The sequence below is a fragment of the Perissodus microlepis genome, chromosome 11 (genome assembly GCF_051167445.1).
Source record: "Perissodus microlepis isolate ML-2025 ecotype Zambia chromosome 11, ASM5116744v1, whole genome shotgun sequence".
Classification (NCBI taxonomy): domain Eukaryota; kingdom Metazoa; phylum Chordata; class Actinopteri; order Cichliformes; family Cichlidae; genus Perissodus; species Perissodus microlepis.
In genome coordinates, this window is record NC_140471.1 from 7,862,887 (window position 1) to 7,881,921 (window position 19,035).

Consider the following 19,035-nt stretch of genomic DNA (forward strand, 5'->3'; position numbering starts at 1 on the left):
AACAGAGTTTGTTTAACAGGGTTAACTCATGCCAGAATGGGTTGTTTATTTGCAGGCTTGCAAACCCATAAAGAACTATATGATTTGATTTCAGTGATTAACTCCTCCTGTTGGATTAATGTGTCTGAATCACTCGGTATACTTTGGGGCTAAATAAAAACCTTCAGCCTGTTGGAACTGCACAATGCAAACTGATTTTTAAAACAGCAGTTCAAGTCTTCATGTGCATACTAAGTATTAAATATTCCAAAATAATCATTTTATTTTCAGAGAGACTTAGCTTCTCATTCTGGTACTCCGTGTTCACATGCTTCATTACATGCATGGTGCAGTGTGTCAGCAGGTGAGTCAAATATCGGTATAGGGGGTAAAAGAAGAGCAGCGAGCAGCTCGTATGCAAAGCCTGAATTCATTTAAAGGATGTAGTCGGACCAGGGTGCCTTTATCCCCAGCGCCACACTCTAATACAGCAACAGAGTATTGTGACTATTCAGATGTCTTATGCTTGAGTGGTTTTAAGTACGTATGCTTCTCTAAACACACTACAGTATGCACTGGGGTCTTGGAGAGACTGTGGTCACCATATACTAAAAGCCAATATAATCTCCAGTCACAATTCAGTTACAGAGACAGAGTATTAGTGAGTAAAACTTTATTCTGTACACTAACAGGTTAGCAGAATCATAGACACAGTCAGAGAAAATGAATATATTACAGGGAGTGAGAAGTGAAATGAAAAAGATCAAAACAAAATTTGTTCCCAAAGCATCATCACATCTTATGAGGTTGCAGTAATTTTCTAATGCCCTTACACTTTTAAACTCAGCATGTAGAACTAATTAGTTAAATATTCTGCCCACTAGGCAATGCAGTGTAATGCACTCAATCTAAAACTGACAAGCGTATGACATCAGTGTTACCCCGAAGTTCCTTTTGTTGGAAGGTTCATTACTTTAAGAAAGAGAAGTTCACAAACACCCACCAGCTACGGTGCAACCACAGAAGGGTTTCACAGAACAGCAACATGGCCTCGTCTGTATCCTTAACCCGCCAACGACTGATTATAAAAGTATATATAAGTGCTAACCCTCTGCATACGTGATCTTTGCCCACTTTTCATTTAAGCAAATCAAAACACTTTAATGTGAACCAATAAAATGTTGAAATATTGAAACCATGTGTACCGAGTTACTCAACACTTATTACTGTCATTCCTATTGAATAAATGAGCCCTTTTGGAAAGGCTGCAATTAATGTGCAAACAGTTAACAAAAATATATGGTTTAATGTCAGAATTATAAACTAGAAATTCAACCAATTACAAATCAGTTTAATACAGCCTAAGTACAGTGTACACCTAGCCAGTGTGTGTCATTCCAGGTTTGTATTCTTGTCAGTTTTGAGTTCTTTGTCTAAGTTTTTTATTCACAGCTGTATTCCTCAGAAGCAGCTTCTTTAAATAACCGAGTATCCTTCCCTGTATTTCAGCACACTGCCATTCGAAACTCAAAAGAGTTGCTAGCAAGAGTTGACAGATTTTACAGAGGATTGCACCCTCTTGTCACAGGCCACATGTGTAGTACGTGGATCCAGAGACTTGATTTCCCATTAAAAAACACATACTCCTCCCGTTCCTCTCCTGAAAAGGTTTATATACAAATATGGGAAAGATTCTAAGGAAAGCTTTTAAGGCACAGTGAATATTAGGAAATGTGGTGTAAAGTTTGGTGAGTGCTGATGAGACAAAACTGAAAATCAGTTGTTTTATTCTTCTGTTTACTTCATCTTGTCTTCCTTCCAGTAGGTTTACAGTGGTAGCTTTGGGCGTTTTGTTGCATTCTTTTCTCTCTAAAAGGAAAAGAAAAAAAAACATGTCAGCACTTCAGCATCTGACTCACACTTTCACTCTTCAAGTTTACCTTTGTAACTGAGTATAAACAGAATTCAACTTATTTCTGTTTTTTCTACCAAAATGCATCCAGTTCACCTGTAGGAGACTATTTTTTACAAGTATGCACTGACTGCAGAGTCAGTCTAATCCTTCAGAGTTTGCACTGGATTATAGTTTGGTTTGTGGCTGTGCTCTTACCAACTCAGTCCTCCTTTTTGGCTTTCTCACCCTCTGTATCCTGAGACACCTCGCTTGCAGACTCCACTGCATATATATGTAGACACAAACATTAGCATGGCATTTTCATTAACTATGATAATGTCAAAACTGACTGGCTCTGAGGATTTATAACTGCCAAATTTATAACCACTACAAAACAGCATGAGTCCCTCTGAACTCGTTTACAAGTTACTACAATGTACACACACATTTGTTTCTATATCCTTGTGGGGGGTATTCAGTGAAATAATGCATACCTTAGTGTCTTACCCTAAAACTAATTCTTAACCATTAAATAAACAGCTTTTTGTGCTTTTATTGTCCTTACAGCCCCTCTCATTCTTACATGTGCAGTTAGGGTGAAGTCCCAACCAGGATATATAAACGTGAAACACACAGAAACTAGTACATAGCCTCGAGCAAAAAATTCTCATAAAAATTATGCAGTACAGCACGTCTTCCATGCCAGAAGTCCATTCATCTCGTGCTGCGTGGAGGCTTGTTTCTATCCTGAAAGTACAACATGTTCTCTGAACATAAAGAGTCGGGTGAAGGTCAAAAAAGAGATCGTGTGTGCAAAGCCTTGCAAAGCACTGGTGACAACTGGAGGTGCACATTATGATTTAATATGCAAGGTTGCCCAGTAAAGTGTAGAGAAAGTGTAGAGATGTAAATGCTTACTTTCTGAAGTTATAATTCAGTCACTGCACATTGTAATGAAGTGTATAGGTATAAAATCCTGCATGTTAGAGTGGAGCAAATCACCGTGCATTCAAAATCAAGTTGACTCGATTTTTCCTTCAAAATGAGCCCTTAAAATGATTTTTCTTGACAAATTTGCAGGATGAACTGCAGTGTGTTTTAATAGTCGTATAATTGAAAGCAGCAGGGCATGATCGGTCTGTAGACAGTGCATAACAGAGCACAATGAGTGAGAGTTGCCTGACTGGAGCTGTTGTGCAATAATTGACACTCTCAAGACGAGCCTTCATTTCTCTTTCTGAGTGTGTGCTTTCTGTTTCTCACACTGCACTATCTGTTCGGTCTCACAGCCCAACAATAGCCCGCTGATCCTGTCAGCTCCAAGCAGTCACATTAGTACACAGAGGAGTGTGTGGATGGTTGATTAGTATATGGAGAGTTTGGGGTTATTAACCACATGTGTGTTTAATTACCAGAAGTCTCTTGCTTTGGCCGAATGTGTTGCAGCAAGATAGATCTGGTGTTTGACCACCTGACAGACCGTTAATTGTTTACTTGGATGCAAACATACTCTTGTCCATTTGTTACTCATTACCAGGTTTGTTTCTGCTCAGCTTTTTCATCCCTCTCTGAGCTTGTTCCTACATGCTCAGCGTCCATCACATGTTTGCATAGAGTTCTGCAGCTAATTCAACCGGCAATAATCCTGCTGCGCCTGACCTCCACCCAAAAACTGTCTCCAACATTAGGATGATGGGTTGACATGAAATTTAGCGTGACAGGTTAATCAGTGAAACAACTCTGTGTTTAGTCAAGTAAATAAATCAACAAGAAAACCTGTCATTATAAACTCCCTCAAGAGGCTCAGTGGCAGCTATCATCCTCTAAAACCCAGTTGTAATCCTTCAGCTCTTATTAGTTTTACTCTGCAGGGCATGTGGCCGTGGCAAATTGCAGAGTATGAACTGTGCCAAAACTGTGCCAAAAATCTGTTTTGACGAGTAAGAAAGAAAAGGTAAGTAAGAAAAGGTAATCTGGAGCCATTAATGGTCCATACCACCTGGTGAATCTTCAGGAGCTGGATCGGTAGATGGGGCTGGTGCTGAAGGTGCTTCAGTTTCTGTAGGGGTGGGCTCAACCACAGGAGCCTCCACTGCTGCTACACTGTCTGCAGTGGACTCTTGGGTGACACAGGCTGGTGGAGCTTCTGAGGTTACCCCAGAAGGGGTTTCTGAAGCAGCTGGAGCAGGAGCTGGAACCTCTGCATCCTGGACCGGCTCAGTAGCAGCAGGTTCAACTCCTGAAGCTGGAGCAGGGGCATCCTCTGCGGTGCTGGGTGCCTCTGCTGGAGCAGGAGCTGGAGTAGGGTCTGTCGGCTCCTCGGCAGCAGGCTGTGGCTCAGCTTTGGTCTCATCTGTGACAGAAGATAACGCTGGCATCTGTGGGATAGTTGCAGCAGCAATCTCTGTGTTTATTACCGGCTCTGCAGCTTCAATAGGCACCGAGGGTTTAGCAGGTGGTGCAGCTTCAGTTGGTTCTGAAATTTCAGCTGGTGCTGAAGACTCAGCCGGTGTTTTTGTTAAAGCTTCGCTTGGTGCAGGTAAAGCAGCCTCTGGTTCAGAATTGTCAGCTGAGGCCTGCGCAGGTGCAGCCACTTCAGCAGGGGCCCCCACAGCCTCGGCTGAAGCCTCTTCCGTAATAACTGGGTTCACAGTTGGCTCAGATATAACCGGTTCAGCGACAGGCACTGCAACCACCTCCTCAGTGATGGCAGAGGCCTCTGCCTGCACCGCTTCAGCTGATGATTCAACAGCAGGGGCCTCTTTTGCAGTCTCAACAGGAGCTCCAACCTCAGGAGGGGCTTCTGCCTCTACAGTTTCTACAGGGGCAGCTTCTTCAACCGGGGGTAGTGCCTCAACAATTGCTATAGCAGCCTCAGGCTCAGCAGGAGCAGAAGCAGGAGCAGAAGCAGCAGCCTCTGGCGCTGTCTCTTCAGTAGCAGTAGGTTCTTCCTTTACCTCAGAAGCAGCTAGAAGGTCCTCCCCAGAGCCAAGGTCCTCTTGGGCCTCCAGGGCCACTAACACAGCCTCAGCTTCATCATCAGCACCCCTCTGAAGATCATCGGGTAACGCAGTCTGCACAGGAAGCTGCATCTGGTCCTCGATGGTTTGAGGATCTTCTGCAATGATGCCGTTTTTGACTGCTGTCAATGCAGAGATGACAAATGAAGAACTCAGTTAAGACTTATGACTGACACAAGTTCAGCATTGATCAGCAGGCTCAGCTAATGATAATCATGTTAGTGTGTAACACTGAATTCATGACAATACTGAATAACAAAAGAAGGATTGTAGAAGGTTCTTCAGGTAGTTACGCGTTCAATGGTTCTTTCCCAGTTGTTTTATTACCACACAAAAAATGTTTTGTAAATGTATTGCTTCTTTATGTGACTGTGGACCACTAAAACTGTAAAAAACCCTAAACCTATCAATAGAGCAAAACTTTTAAATCAAGTTAACATGAAACGCAGGGGAAAGGAAATTAGCAATAAGGGGCACACAGAATGCGTGCTGAGGAAAACTTCCTTTCATTTCCGTAGTTGAGAGCTCGTGTTTGTCTAGAGCCCTGAGGACACGCACTCTCAGAGGAAGAACAATACACGCGATGATGGCTTGCTGAATTTAAAGAGATGTCTCTACCTTTAGTCTCCCTCCCCAGTCTCTGCTTTTCCACACACTGTGGGTGTGAACAGGCTGCAGTATGCAACAATAGTGGGCTTGAATACTTGGACTCAAATATCAGAAACGTCAATGCACATCTCAGTTACGGGACTCACAGAAGCCTAACAGCTTTTGCCTGTCTTATTTCACAGCTAAAACACGAAAAGGATATTGTTCACAAGCAGAAGGGTTCAGTTAGCTGAATGGGTGGATAGTTTGGACGCTGCAGCTTCCTGATTTTATTTGTCTGTCAGAAGCACAAAAAGGGCTGAGAGTGATGGGTGGAAGGGAATGTGACGGCCTGGCAACTTGAATGAAAATGAGCCAGTGGAAGAACACGCAATGCATAGAGGTGTTTATGTGAGCTCAGTGTTGTTATTAACATGGTGACTGAGGGAATAGTGTAAAACTGCATAAGAGTGAAGGTGTTTTCAGATATTTTTATCGGTTTTCCACCAGGTCCTACTGTTTAATCAATGGCACCCACTATCAACAGAGACTAGAAAGCTGTTGTCCGGACAATAACCGAGAACTTGTGTTAAAAAATATGCGAATGTGTGTGTTTGGGTTGAGACAGACACAGCCACTCCAGGCATGGATGACTTGTGTGTCAACATGATTTCACAGCCAAAGATGACAGAGATCCCAGTCAAAACAGTGCCATTAGAGGGAGGAGGGGGAGGGGGGCACACAGACCAGGGGCCCAGACTGGGGATGGGACCATTGGTGGCTTGGATGGTACACAGCTGGTTTGTCAGACAGACCGTATACTGTACGATTTAAAACCTCCACCCATTCAGACACATTTAGAAAAAGCCCGCCCGGGCAAGGAGCACAATAACTGGTTTTCTTGCTGGAATGATGTAAAAGCCTGGAAGAGAGACCCATGCTTTTCCAGGTGACTCAAGCTGGTTGGCAGCAGAGACAATACTGTGACACAAGAGCGGTGCAGTGGCACTGGGGAAATGGAACACCTCACAAAAAGAAACTGTGGCGGGCAGGAATATGTTTAGAACATTTCAGGTTACTTCCTCAAAAGCGAGATTACATCTTTCGACTGCTGTCACACTCTCTAACAAGGCCTGCGTGTGTCCTGCTGCGTGTGTGTATGTGGGGAATGTCAGTGATAACATGCCGTACATGCAGCTGTGCTGGCATGACCAAGACATGTGTCACAAAGTTGTACGGAGCCGTGAATGAACAATCATGGGCTGTGGCAGGCCATTTGATGGGTTTCTGCACAGGCTTGAATACGGAGCACATATACTGTATGCAAAACCTGTCAAACCAAGGCAATTACACAGAGAGCAGGACTGCATGTTTTGGATGCAAAACTTTTTAAGAGCTCTGCTGTGCGGTTCCACAAAAAGGAATATCAGAACATCAGTGTCCAGGCTTGTAAAAGAGCAACTTTCAGACACTCCTTAATTATAACTGAAGTGTTGCATGTTTTGATAAAGGAAATTTTAAAACATCAAGCAATCATATCTGTTTGATTTTATTTCTTTAAACTACTGTTTGAAATATCAGTTAAAGATCCCATTACAGTACAAAACTGTCTGGATTTGCCTTAGGCTGCAAATAGGCCCCTAAACACTCCCAGCTGGCTTTCACACAGCGATATGCTTTAAGAGCTGCACTCAACCCCCGATGGGTTCAAGCAAAGTGAATTATCTTTAGGGAACGCTTTTTGAGAATTTCTGAAAATTTCTCAGGTCACATTTCAACAATAAAACATAGTGATGTTCACTGTTTTGTCCTGATACATTCAACCATCATTCTGATGAGTTAAAAATTATTAAATGAAAAAAGAAATAATACCAACCACTTATGGGTTTGATAAAGTGGATAAGCGTGAATGTTTCTTCCATGAGGTACTAAAGTATGCTGCCTAGCAGAGTACAAGTGAGAAAGCACACCATGTACTAGAGCAACAGCAGCAGCACCCCTGAGCAAGACCTGACTGAGTAAAGTAACAGAGCCTTGGAGCAACCACTGTATACATTTTATGAAATGCATACATACTCATGATCACTACTTACCCACTGTGTCTCCATTGCTCTCCTCAGGCTTTGTGCCTGGTCTTTTTTCTTGATCAACGGTCTGTGCACTGGATGAGGAGCACCCCATGTTTGGGGGGAAAAAATGGGTTGAGATGAATCAAAAACTTGGAATAAGAGCAAGCGAACACGCGTCTCAGGGCTTTCTGTTTTCAGAGACTGTTTGGCAGTGAAAACGTGGAACGCTGAACTCTCTCCAGTTCCTAAGAGTAACTGAGCACCATTATATCCCCTTGTCTGTCTGCGTGTTCATGCATGGCCTGCTGCCCTCTTGCCCCAGACAACGATGTGTTATGACCATGCAGCTAGGCAATGCAGGCAATACTGCTGAATGCTCCCTGACTGCCTCCTGCTCACAGTCACACTATTCATACAGGAGGAGGAGGCAACGTGTGCATGAAATGTGTGTGCGTGTGTCCTCCCCTCTACAGGAGTGCCCCCTCTGGATGAGATCCACCACCTTGTGGTCATGTTTATAATAGCAAATTCTTAATAAGTAGATATTTTTTTAGTTTTATCGTTGTAATTATTTTTAGTCAGCAAAACCAGCAAAAGTTTAAAAATGCTGAATGAATCCATTGCTTTTTTTTTTTACTTTTAGTCAAAAGTTTAAGTGCCATAGATGACTTGTAGACCGCTTAGAATCGTTTATGGTGAAAATATCATTTTTAAAAAGCCAAAATTATGAAGTGTAAAATGTTTATTTGTCAGTCTTCTGTACAAAGAGTTAATTATGCGATATTCCATTACATAACATTAACAATACTTCAGAAGGAATACACTGTAGTTTTAGAAAAGCTTATAAATATCGTCAGTAGGGTAGAGCTGCATTTGCATATGTTCCATCGTAGCTTGTTGAGCAGGATTAAAGGGATCCTGGAGATGCCGCAGAGTAGAGACTGATGAGTCTCGACCTTTCATTTATGCACAAGTTGATTCTCAAGAGTCTCCAGCCTCTTTGACATGGCTGCAAGTAGGCATGTTAAGGAGTTACTTATACCTTTCTGGCCAGTGAAGTTTTAGATCTGTTACTGGGAAATGATTGGATTTCCTGATGTAGTGTAAGTGAAAATGCATTTGCCACCCTCAAAGCTGTTTATACTGTCATGTCATCAGTGTGATTGAGGTAACTGAGTAATCAGCTGACAGATCTGGTATTTATCAGCCTCTGCCTGCTCCTAATCAAAGTTTTAAAACCTTCTATGAAGCAACTATTATGCTGATTACCTGCAACAATAAATGTAATCTTTTGATCACAAGTTATATATGTATATAAATTTGATCTATGCAGACTTTTCCCAAAAGGCTATCCCTCTACCAGCTGCCGTAATATGAAAGGAGGGCTACACCCTGGAAATGTTGTCAGCCTATTAGAGAGCTCCCAAGTTTAATATGAGTAACCAGGGTCCCTTTAAAAATGTGTCATAATTGAAATTTTTGACGCATAATGAGAGTTTTCTGAGATCACAGGACAAAAGAGACATCGTGGGATTAACCAGCGTCTGATCCCCACTTAACCTACATTTTAAAACTTGTCCTTAAGCGAAAGTGAGCGTGAATGGAATAATCCAATTTAGCTGCAAACTCTGTTCAAGGTTTTAAAAAAACACATAACAAAACACATGAATGACACATGAAATAGTTTGGCAGTGGCAATCCTGAACATTAGTAACTGTGCAGTGAGCACAAAAGGATATTATTCTGAACCAGGCTCTTCAGCTTCTCTGTGACTTGGTTTTGAAACATTATCATGTTTTCACACTGGCACATGTTTTCATCAGATGGTTTATCTGCAGAAGAAAAGTTGATAGGTTGTGAAAGACTTTCGGTCCCTGGATTCTTTTTCTTATCTCGTCCTTTCTCCCCTAATCCTTTTCTGCTTTCTTGTCTCTGCCTGTGGAGAATGTGAGGGACATGCAGGGAGGACATATGACTGCAGAGCATAAAAGACTGATGAGTTACTTGATATAATACAGTAGACGGTATTGCACAGAGTGGCTGCTCTGCTAGAATCACAGGTTACCATGGCAGCAGCAGATAGGTGGCAGTAACATTACATTTTTTTCACCAATCTGCCCTTATTATAGCTCCACTTTACCTGAATAGCCTCAAACATAGCATTAGTTTCATCTATTAAGAAAGATCACACATATTTTTGAGACCCTTGCAGGGATTCCTGTACTTCTGCCTTGTGTGGAGTACCTGCACATATCCTGGACTTGAGTTTCTTTGTAATTTCTGCCATTTTTTCAAAATCTTCAGCGTAATACAAGTGCTTCTCATCTGGCTCCGACGCAATTTCTCTCAGCTCCTGTTCGATGGCTTTGCCAACTCCCAAAGCGTATATCGTGATCCCTGAAAAGTATCAGAAAGCATCATAACAACATGAAACTTGTATTAGGAAGAAGATACTCTGAGGTTGTCGTACATCAGGATGACTAGAAATACCGGAATTCTTTGCTTTAGTGGCCCATTCAGAAACATCATCTTGTGATCTTCCATCAGTGAACACGATGCTGACACGGGGAATGTTGAACCTGCCGCCTTCTTTGGTTGAAAAACTAGACTCAAACATGTGGCGCAGGGCTGAGCCAGTCATGGAGCCCCTTCCCATGTATTGCATCCTGTTCACAGCACTCTTGATGTGTTGTGCTGTGGAGTACTGGCCCAAGGTGAACTCTGTGCGCACCTTTGTGGAGTACTGAAGAAGACCCACATGAGTGCCCGTCTTGGAAATGTCCAGCGAGTCCACAATGCTGTTTACAAACTGCTTGACCAACTCAAAGTTGTTGGGGCCCAGACTCTTGGAGCCATCGATCACAAACACAAGATCCATGACTCCTTCGCTGCACTCGGGTTCTGCCGGAAAAAGAAGGATATTTAAAATATATACATTTATTTATTTCACATTTTATTCTCAAGAAAACAGTCCATATAAGAGTAATCCTACTTTTGCAGCTCTTCCCATCCTCAGCCAGCATGAATCCTTCAAAACATCTACAGATGTAGGAATCATTGGTGCTGACACACTGATGCTCACAGCCATGGTGCACTGTCTGACACAGATCCAGACCTTTCAGTTTAATTACACAGAATCAAAGATTACCATGATGTTGCTGTAGCACATATAAGTGTATGGCAGAATTAGCATTTATATGATATATTGTGAGGCTACAAATATAATAAATGGTCTAATAACTCTCTGACATTATGAATGCTGTGTGGTGGTAAACAGAATATTCCTTAATCCAGGGGAGGGAAAAGATATATCTTTTAGTGAGCCATGGGATTAGCGCTGACCTCATAATTGGGTTCAAAAACACACTCAAAGTTATGCAACACATAAATACCCAAATAGGGGACATAAACAATCATAGAAACATTTGAAAACATGCAGATGAAAAACGTCACACTCTGAATTTGGTTTATTTTTGTCTCCTATAAAGATTTTTCTGTCTTGTGTTGTGCAGAGTGTTAAAGTTCTGCAGATGAGATGCCTCTAGAGAAAACTAGTAAAAGCAGAGAAAAATAATAATAAGACTCACTGCAACACAGCTTACTGAAAAGATTCAAATGTAGTTCTATGCTTAACCCACCGAATGCCTGCATTTCAACATCTATCATGTATGTGATGTTCACTTAACACTTACCCCCAACAATGATTCCAAAGTATTTCGGCAATCAGTGTTTTCACATTACAGTTGTGATTCATGGGTCACTAGAAAGTGTTAAACAATTCTCTGGTGGAGAAACTGTTATCATTTATGACACCGAATGAGCTCAAACTCACTATGACATGTTTTCCCATCAGGTCTGAGAGTGTAGCCTTTCCTGCATTTGCACACACAGCTGTCTTCAGTGCTCATGAACTCCTGCTCACATCCGTGGGTGCCATCGGCGCAGTGATCGATCTCTGCAGGAGAGCAGTGCTTCCATTATTGCCAAGTTCTTTTAATCAAATTCAGATAAAGCTGAATTCAAGACTCAGTTCAATGCAGTGAATCTATAAATCTGTAATTAATCTCTTACTGTACTCTTACTATAAGTGATGAATGGTGGAGGATAAATGTGTTGCATCATCATGACTACAGCCTCTACTGTTATCAGAATGTGAAAGAAGTTTATTCAAGAGTGGGTAACCCTAATTATTACATTGCTTATTGTGCTTTAACAACATTTTTACAGAGGCAATGTGGATGTCAGTTTGCAGCATAACACATGATATAAATCATTCAAGTGTTGCCTCACATTACAGGTATGAGCAAAAGTGTTTTTGTGACAAACCACAGCAATAACACGGAAACACAGTTTAGCTACACTTACTTTTGCAGGTTTTCCCATCAGGTCTGAGTGTGTAGCCTGTCCTGCATTTACACACACAGCTGTCTTCTGTGTTCATAAACTCCTGCTGACATCCGTGGGCGCCATCAGCGCAGTGATCGATCTCTGTTAGAAATCATTTTGGCGGGTCACAGAGACAAAGGAGAAATTAGATAACAAGCGAAAACAGAAGGTTTTAACTAGCTGTTGATTTTTTACATCAAGAAATGTGGATCAGAAACGTTAAACTGTTTTGAAAAACAAAACAGAACATTTACATCTTGCAGTTTTTCTGTATGTTTTTTAAATTGTATTAGTGAACACAAAATTAGCGGTAAGTTCATATAATTGAATAATCCTCTCAGACCTTAATGTGACACATTTCTACATCAGCCAATTAGATCTATTCCATATACTCAAAGCTGGTTAGAATTATATTGAGACAATAGATGTGAATGTACTCAGCATTAAATATGGTGTAAATCAATACTTGGGTGTTATTATGCTCTGTACGTATGAAGAATATGTGGAATAACTTTTAAAAAAAAGATGGATGAAAAAACAGTGCCAATAACATGGAAACAGTTCATTTAAAATTACTTTTGCAGGTTTTCCCATCAGGTCTGAGAGTGTAGCCTGTCCTGCATTTACACACACAGCTGTCTTCTGTGCTCATAAACTCCTGCTCACATCTGTGGGCGCCATCAGTGCAGTGATCGATCTCTGTTAGAAATCATTTTGGCGGGTCACAGAGACAAAGGAGAAATTAGGTAACAAGCAAAAACAGAAGGTTTTAACTAAGTGTTAAATTTTTACATGAAAAATTGTGGATCAAACTGGTTAAACTGGTTTCTATTGTTTGAAAAATACGCAGAACATTTACATCTTGCAGTTTTTATGTTTGTTTGTTTTTTTTAAATTGTATTAGTGAACACAGAAACAGAGGTAAGTTCACATAACTGAATAATCCTCCCAGACATCAATGTGACACATTTCTACATCAGCCAGTCGAATGCCTTCCATATGCTGAAACATGGTTAGAATTATATGAGACAATCGATGCGAATGTACACATCATTAGACAAGCTATAAATCAATACTTGGGTGTTTTTATGCTCTATACGTATGAAGAATATGTGGAATAACTTTAAAAAAAAATATGGATAAAAACAGCACCAATAACATGGAAACAGCTCATTTAAAATTACTTTTGCAGGTTTTCCCATCAGATTCGAGTGTGTAGCCTTTCCTGCATTTACACACACAGCTGTCTTCTGTGTTCATAAACTCCTGCTCACATCCATGGGTGCCATCGGCGCAGTGATCGATTTCTGCAAGGACGCATTGGGTGAAATTTATGTCATGGTTGCTGTAGCCAGCACCGTTTGAATGTTTCATAAGATGCTGTATATTTGCTGTGTTTTCACTTTATTTTGCCGCGTTATGAATGATAAAAAAAAAGTACTTACTGCTGCAGGTCTTGCCATCGAGATTGAGGACGTAGCCCCTTTTACATGTGCAGATGTAGGACTCTGGAACGGTGACACAGTTGTGCTCACAGCCATGATTCCCCAGGTCACAGTGGTCTATTCCTGGAGAGGATGAATCTCTTATTAGATATTCCACTTTTTCACTGGTTATTTTGTTGTTTTTTTATGACAAGACTTTTCAGATTAATAAAAACATGCCCAATACAGAAGAATAAGACTGCTAGATCTAATTATTTCATTTTAAAATAAAAAAAAAATCCACTCTAAAGGTGCAGAGTGTGAACCCACTGTGATGATTGAACTCATTCTTGTTTGGATTGGGATATACTATGACACTCCAGATACACCTCTACATTTCAGCAGCTGCACTGCACTGATGATTGCAAAAGCACACTTTCTACAGGAAATCTCCCCCACTTTGCTTTTTGTTAACATCCACCGAAGGAGCAAAGGGAAAATTTTCCATCAGTGGGTCAACAGACATCACTGGTAGGAAAAAAACTTCTCACGGTGACTGTGCCTTTGGGCAGTGTTGGCTTCATGACGCTGAGTTCCTTTATCCAAGACCAGATAAATTATTGTACTTTATTCCTACTTGCTATATATGATGATTTAAAGCCAACACTTTACTCCACAAACACAACATTGTGGCAGGAAGCAAGTTGTGTTTCCATTATGACTCTAACAATAAGTCATGAAATTTGAATAAAACAGTTTCTTATGAGTAAAAAAATGTAATATTACTGTTGCACGTTTTCAGGTCTATGGTGAGTTGATATCCTGGACGGCACCGACACTCATAACCACGAGGCAGGTTTGCACAGATGTGTTCACAGCCGTGATCCACCACAGCACACGTGTCCTCAGCTGCAATAGTGTGGAGAACAATCACCTACAGTTCAGTGTGCAGAAGGAAACCTGCAGTAACCAGTCAGTCAGGGACAGCAGAAACTAAATATAAGCCAATGAGTGAGACTTTTTAAACTGACACTCCCATTTTACTTTTCTTTGATTTAAGTGAAACTCATGAGTCGCAAGTTGTGTCAGTCTGGTGTAAAAAGGCAACATGAGGGTTTCAGTGATTGTTTTTGCAGCCAAACCGTGAGAGTAAACCAAAAATGAAAATAAGGTGGCCAGATGGGCAAAATCTGTTATGCGAAAGGTCACGTGATCCATTTTTGGTCCTTAAGCCATCAGACCATCATCAGGTCCTTTGTACAAGTTTTGGGCAGTGTTAAAAGACTGTAGCTATGTAAATAACAGAAGGGAGGGGGTTACCTGTACACGTCTTGCCATCAGGGTTTAGGATGTACCCTTCCCTGCACTTGCACCTGTATGAGGCAGGGCTACTCACACAGATATGCTGACACTGATGGTCCACCACCTCACACGTGTCTGAACCTAATGCACGCAAAAACATTCACAAACACTCAAGCATGAGTAGACACACATGCATTTTAGAAATAAAGAGAGACACTTAAAATAGACGGGATTATTCACCTCCACACAGTTTGGACTGGAACACAGAGATCAGGGTTTCTATCTGGCTAAAGTTGGCCACCAGATGCACATGCTCCGAGTGCGGCTCACTCCCTATGGCCCTCAGTGTGTTCATATCCACCCTGCCTACTCCAATAGCAAAAATCTGGATGCCAGCCTGTCTTGCCTGAGCTGCAATCTCCTCTACTGTGTCCTGAGGTCTTCCATCAGTCACAATCATAGCAATTCGTGGGATGTGTAGGTTCATTGGTCGGGCTCCATGTTCCTCGGTGAAGGCTGTCTCCATGGTGTACTGGATGGCCAGACCCGTCATGGTCCCTGTGGCGAGGTGCTCCATATTCCTCACTGCCTGCTCTACCTCGCTCTTGGTGGTATAGGTGCTGAGGGAGAACTCGGGCTGGACCACACTACCATACTGCAGCAGACCGACCCGTGTTGCATTATGGCCAATCTTGAGGAACTGAAGCAGGTTGATGATGAAGGTCTTCACTTTCTCATAGTCATTGGGACGGATGCTTCTGGAGCTGTCAATCACAAAGACGAAATCCAGCGGGATGGCTTTACATGGATTCTCTAAAATCAAAGACAATGAGGAAGTTTGGGATGAGTTTGGGATGAAATGGCAAAACTGATACAGAAATGCTGTGGTAACTGACTAATCACCTACCAACTGCTTTGATTGGGAAAGTTGCGTTGCTTCTTGCCGTGATGGGTCTGGGGCGGCGTCTGTACGTCTGCGCTGCGTTACAGCACAACAGGCAGAAAAGGCCAAGAGCCAGACACCTCATTGTGATGAAAGATGACAACTGCAGCAGAGTGACGTAAGCACAAAAACAAGAGCTGATCCAGAAGAAACACTTCCACAGTGCAGCGCAAGTAGGGTACAAACCTGATCACCAGGGAGCAAAGATGGAGAAGAGAGAGAGAGAAGCTGCAAAATAGAGGAACCTACTATTTATTTTATATATGATTGTCTACATGTAGAAACATGGCAAGAAATCTGCATTATAAATGGACTGGTTCTTATAAAGTGCTTTTCTACTCTACTCGAGCACTTAAAGCACTTTATATTACACACGTCATCCACGCATACTATCATACAAGCACTTTTTCTGTGTCTAAGTCCTCTCTATCTGACATTCTCATTAACACTGAATGGGATGCAGGGATCCATATCTTTCCCGAGGATACTTTGGCATGCAGTCTGGAGCAGCAGGGATCAAACCACCAACCTTCCACTTGGTAGATGACTCGCTCTGCCTCCTGAGCTACAGCCACAGCGTTGTGTTATAATAAACACAAAATCTGACACATGACTCGCTAAGCGTGGTTGGTTGTGATTAGGTGAAGCACCTAGTATCTGGGAATGATTTGTACTGGGACCAGCTGCACATGAAAGGTGAGGCTGATTGCAACTGATACATTGCACGTTGAGTAATTTCAGATTAATGCAGTTTAAATCAAATAGGTTTTGGCATAAACTTATGACATGGCAGAATGAAAATGTACTTGTTACATTTTGTGACATTTGCAATACATTTGTGGAAAGAGTGTCAACAAGAGAATAAAAAACAATTCCACCAATATTCTGTTTATAGTGTTTTGCACTTTATATTCTTCATATGCTTGTTATCTAATTTCCTTGAAATATGGAGATTGTTCTCAGATATTCAGCACTTTAAAATAGCATTATCTGTTCTATAAACTCTGTTTAAAGACGTGGGCTGTACAGTACACCAGTGTTGTGCTTCCTAAAGCCTTCAAAGAAAGTAAGTGAGCTTCTGTGAATGAGAATGCTTTGCTGCATAGGAGGTTTACAGTGATTTAAGAGAGGCTGAAAAACACCAGACTGCTTCCTTATCCGCTCCCCAAGAGACCCACTTGTTACCCGTCATATTCAGACTCCAGCCTTTACTACTGTCTTAGAAATGTCTGTGATCAGTGCAGAAATTACAAATATATTCATATTTGAAAAAGGAGAAAAGAACAATACAAGAACAATCTTACGTGAAGGCAACATAAAACTTTTATTTTGGATTCCCAAATGAGAACTTCAGCAGCTTCCATGTGTTCAGTTAATAAAAAATCAACACTTCTGTGCAGAGCCAGGTTTATATGGCTGACCTGAGACCTGCAGAGGTCACACATGCATATGCAAACCCTCATGGAACACTTGCCCTCTGAACTCACATGTGTTTTACGTCTCTCTGCCGCCATCCTGATAGTGTTTTCATCTTCAGATGGCAATCCCAGCAGCAAAGGTAAAATCCTGTTATGTGCTGTAGAATTTCATGACACTCCACAGCGTCCTAAAATGTTTTTTTTTAACTGGCATTTCCTCTAAACACACGAATCAAAGATATGAAGAAAGTTTAGTAATTACAGCATTTTGGTTATTCCACAAAAGAGCAGCTCCTTTCATATTTCCCCCCGTGAGTGGAAGCCAAAGTTGTGTGTTTACTATGAAACACAAAAACATCATGTACTAAACAGCATTTATGACACTGTGTCTGTTTTGCACATCCAAGTTCTCTGATGAGTTTTCATGATGCAGGTGAAAGGAGCACAGGATGTGTCCTAACGCAGATAAGAAGTCAATACCACACAGGTGACTGGTGGTGATTACTCTTTCTACCCTGCTATTAAAAAGCTAAAGAAAAAGGATTGGTTCTTTTAGAAAAGGGAAAGCCCACAGTATAGCATTTTCAAGATAACAATTTGAAATCTACTCACCATTATATTAAAAATTATTTTGGAATTTTTAATTCAGCGAAGCTTCTCTGAAAATCCAAAAACTGAGCCAAGAGTTGAGCTCCAGCAGGAAAAGTCTGTCAATGCCTTAGCTCAGCGCTGGAAATGTACATATATCCCAGTCCTGTCTCTATCTCTGGAGGCTATTGCATTGCCTAGTCCCTTACTCCATCCACTATTTCTCTGTATACTCCCACTCTGACTCTGACTTTGGAGACGCCTCTTGTTCTGATCAGTCTGCTGGTAAAACAATAACTATGAGTGTTTTATTCCCATTCAGATCATCTTACTCATATTTATTCCAGATAAGTGGAACTAAACTCCCAATTTTACATGTTGAAAACACTTTAAACATTTATTATTTGGAGGAAAGTAGAGACAACGTAAATGTTTCATGTTGTTCTTACATTAAAGTTTTAGGGACGTGTACTTGGTCAGCCTAGCTCCTGTTTTCAAACTAAGGAACACGAGTAGCTCATCAAATGATAGATTATAATGTAATGGAGTCAGACTGTCAAAGGCCTGATAGATTTAAAGTCTAGTGTAGTCTAATGGGTCATCATTGCTCTGAAAGAGGCGGATTGTGCTTTTACAAATTATGCTCAGATGAACTGTACAAAGCCACAGCAGCAGTTTATGGAAAGACCCGGTAAGTAAAAGTCATCACACTTCCACTCTGGGGGTCCCTGCCTCCCACACAGTAGACACATTTATACACAGACATGTCTGTGAACGTTCTCAGTCATCCAGGTCATCGTAGTCTAGCAGGCTTGGAAAGAAAAGCGTCTAGACTTCTTTAAGTTTCCTTGAAGACGTTTCACCTCTCATCCAAGAAGCTTCTTCAGTTCTAAGATCAAATGGTGGAGAGTCCCAGGTTTTAAGTCCTGTGGGTGTGTCCCCCTTAAGAGGGTCATGGACCCCCTATTGATCCTCTACCTAATCACACAAGCCAAGGTGGGAAAACGGGTGTGGGTCACAACCAGCCAAGGTTTCAGGTGAACCCATTGTGAAACCTAGCCCCACCCTATCATGTGATATATTGAGGTCCATTTGACCTCAATAAATCACATGACCCTCTTGGGGACACTCCCATAGGGCTTAAAATCTGGGACTTTCCACTAGTTGCTCTTAGAACTGAAGAAGCTTCTCTGATGAGAGGTGAAACATCTTCAAGGAAACTTAAAGAAGTCCAGATGCTTTTCTTTCCAAGCTCCTTAGACTATACACAGTCACTGCTCACTTCAGTGACCAAATATATTTTTCGGCATCACACATTTAAGCTAGAGCTTAACTCTTAATAGCAGAAAAAAAAACCCTAACCAGATTAATTTAAATAATTCCTGCAAACACATACACACACACACACTGAGCTCCATTTGACC

The 19,035-nt window shown here is 41.5% G+C and overlaps 2 protein-coding genes across 3 annotated transcripts; both read right to left on the bottom strand.

The window, feature by feature from the left end:
* Positions 1-637: 637 nt before the first annotated feature.
* On the bottom strand, positions 638-8,022 carry LOC146377164 (uncharacterized). 2 transcript variants are annotated; one of them, XM_084944201.1, is made up of 4 exons: positions 7,575-8,022; positions 3,870-5,015; positions 2,090-2,155; positions 638-1,848 (listed from the first exon to the last, which is right to left on the bottom strand). In XM_084944201.1, exons 1-3 carry the CDS (start codon positions 7,660-7,662, stop codon positions 2,094-2,096), a joined length of 1,296 nt encoding a protein of 431 aa, XP_084800327.1. In that variant the 5' UTR covers positions 7,663-8,022; the 3' UTR covers positions 638-1,848; positions 2,090-2,093. The 2 variants fall into 2 exon arrangements, with proteins under 2 accessions (XP_084800327.1, XP_084800328.1); XM_084944202.1 differs by having other exon boundaries at positions 3,873-5,015; positions 7,575-8,019.
* Positions 8,023-8,195: 173 nt separating this feature from the next.
* On the bottom strand, positions 8,196-19,007 carry LOC146377165 (matrilin-2-like). Its single transcript, XM_084944020.1, has 15 exons — positions 17,636-19,007; positions 15,570-15,708; positions 14,903-15,475; positions 14,681-14,803; positions 14,147-14,269; positions 13,382-13,504; positions 13,121-13,243; positions 12,513-12,635; positions 11,916-12,038; positions 11,383-11,505; positions 10,543-10,665; positions 10,041-10,451; positions 9,795-9,947; positions 9,290-9,382; positions 8,196-8,565 (listed from the first exon to the last, which is right to left on the bottom strand). The coding sequence occupies exons 1-15, from the start codon at positions 17,636-17,638 to the stop codon at positions 8,510-8,512; spliced, it is 2,412 nt and encodes an 803-aa protein (XP_084800146.1). The 5' UTR covers positions 17,639-19,007; the 3' UTR covers positions 8,196-8,509.
* Positions 19,008-19,035: the final 28 nt, after the last annotated feature.

Coding starts and splice junctions, on each gene's coding strand:
- LOC146377164 (XM_084944201.1), bottom strand. CDS start 7,662: ATGGGGTGCTCCTCATCCAGTGCACAGACCGTTGATCAAGAAAAAAGA. Junction 5,016..7,574: donor GAGCAATGGAGACACAGTGG/GTAAGTAGTGAT, acceptor CTGCATTGACAG/CAGTCAAAAACGGCATCATT. Junction 2,156..3,869: donor TCCTGAAGATTCACCAGGTG/GTATGGACCATT, acceptor ATATATATGCAG/TGGAGTCTGCAAGCGAGGTG.
- LOC146377165 (XM_084944020.1), bottom strand. Junction 14,270..14,680: donor TGATGGCAAGACGTGTACAG/GTAACCCCCTCC, acceptor ACACTATTGCAG/CTGAGGACACGTGTGCTGTG. Junction 12,039..12,512: donor TGATGGGAAAACCTGCAAAA/GTAATTTTAAAT, acceptor GATTTCTAACAG/AGATCGATCACTGCGCTGAT.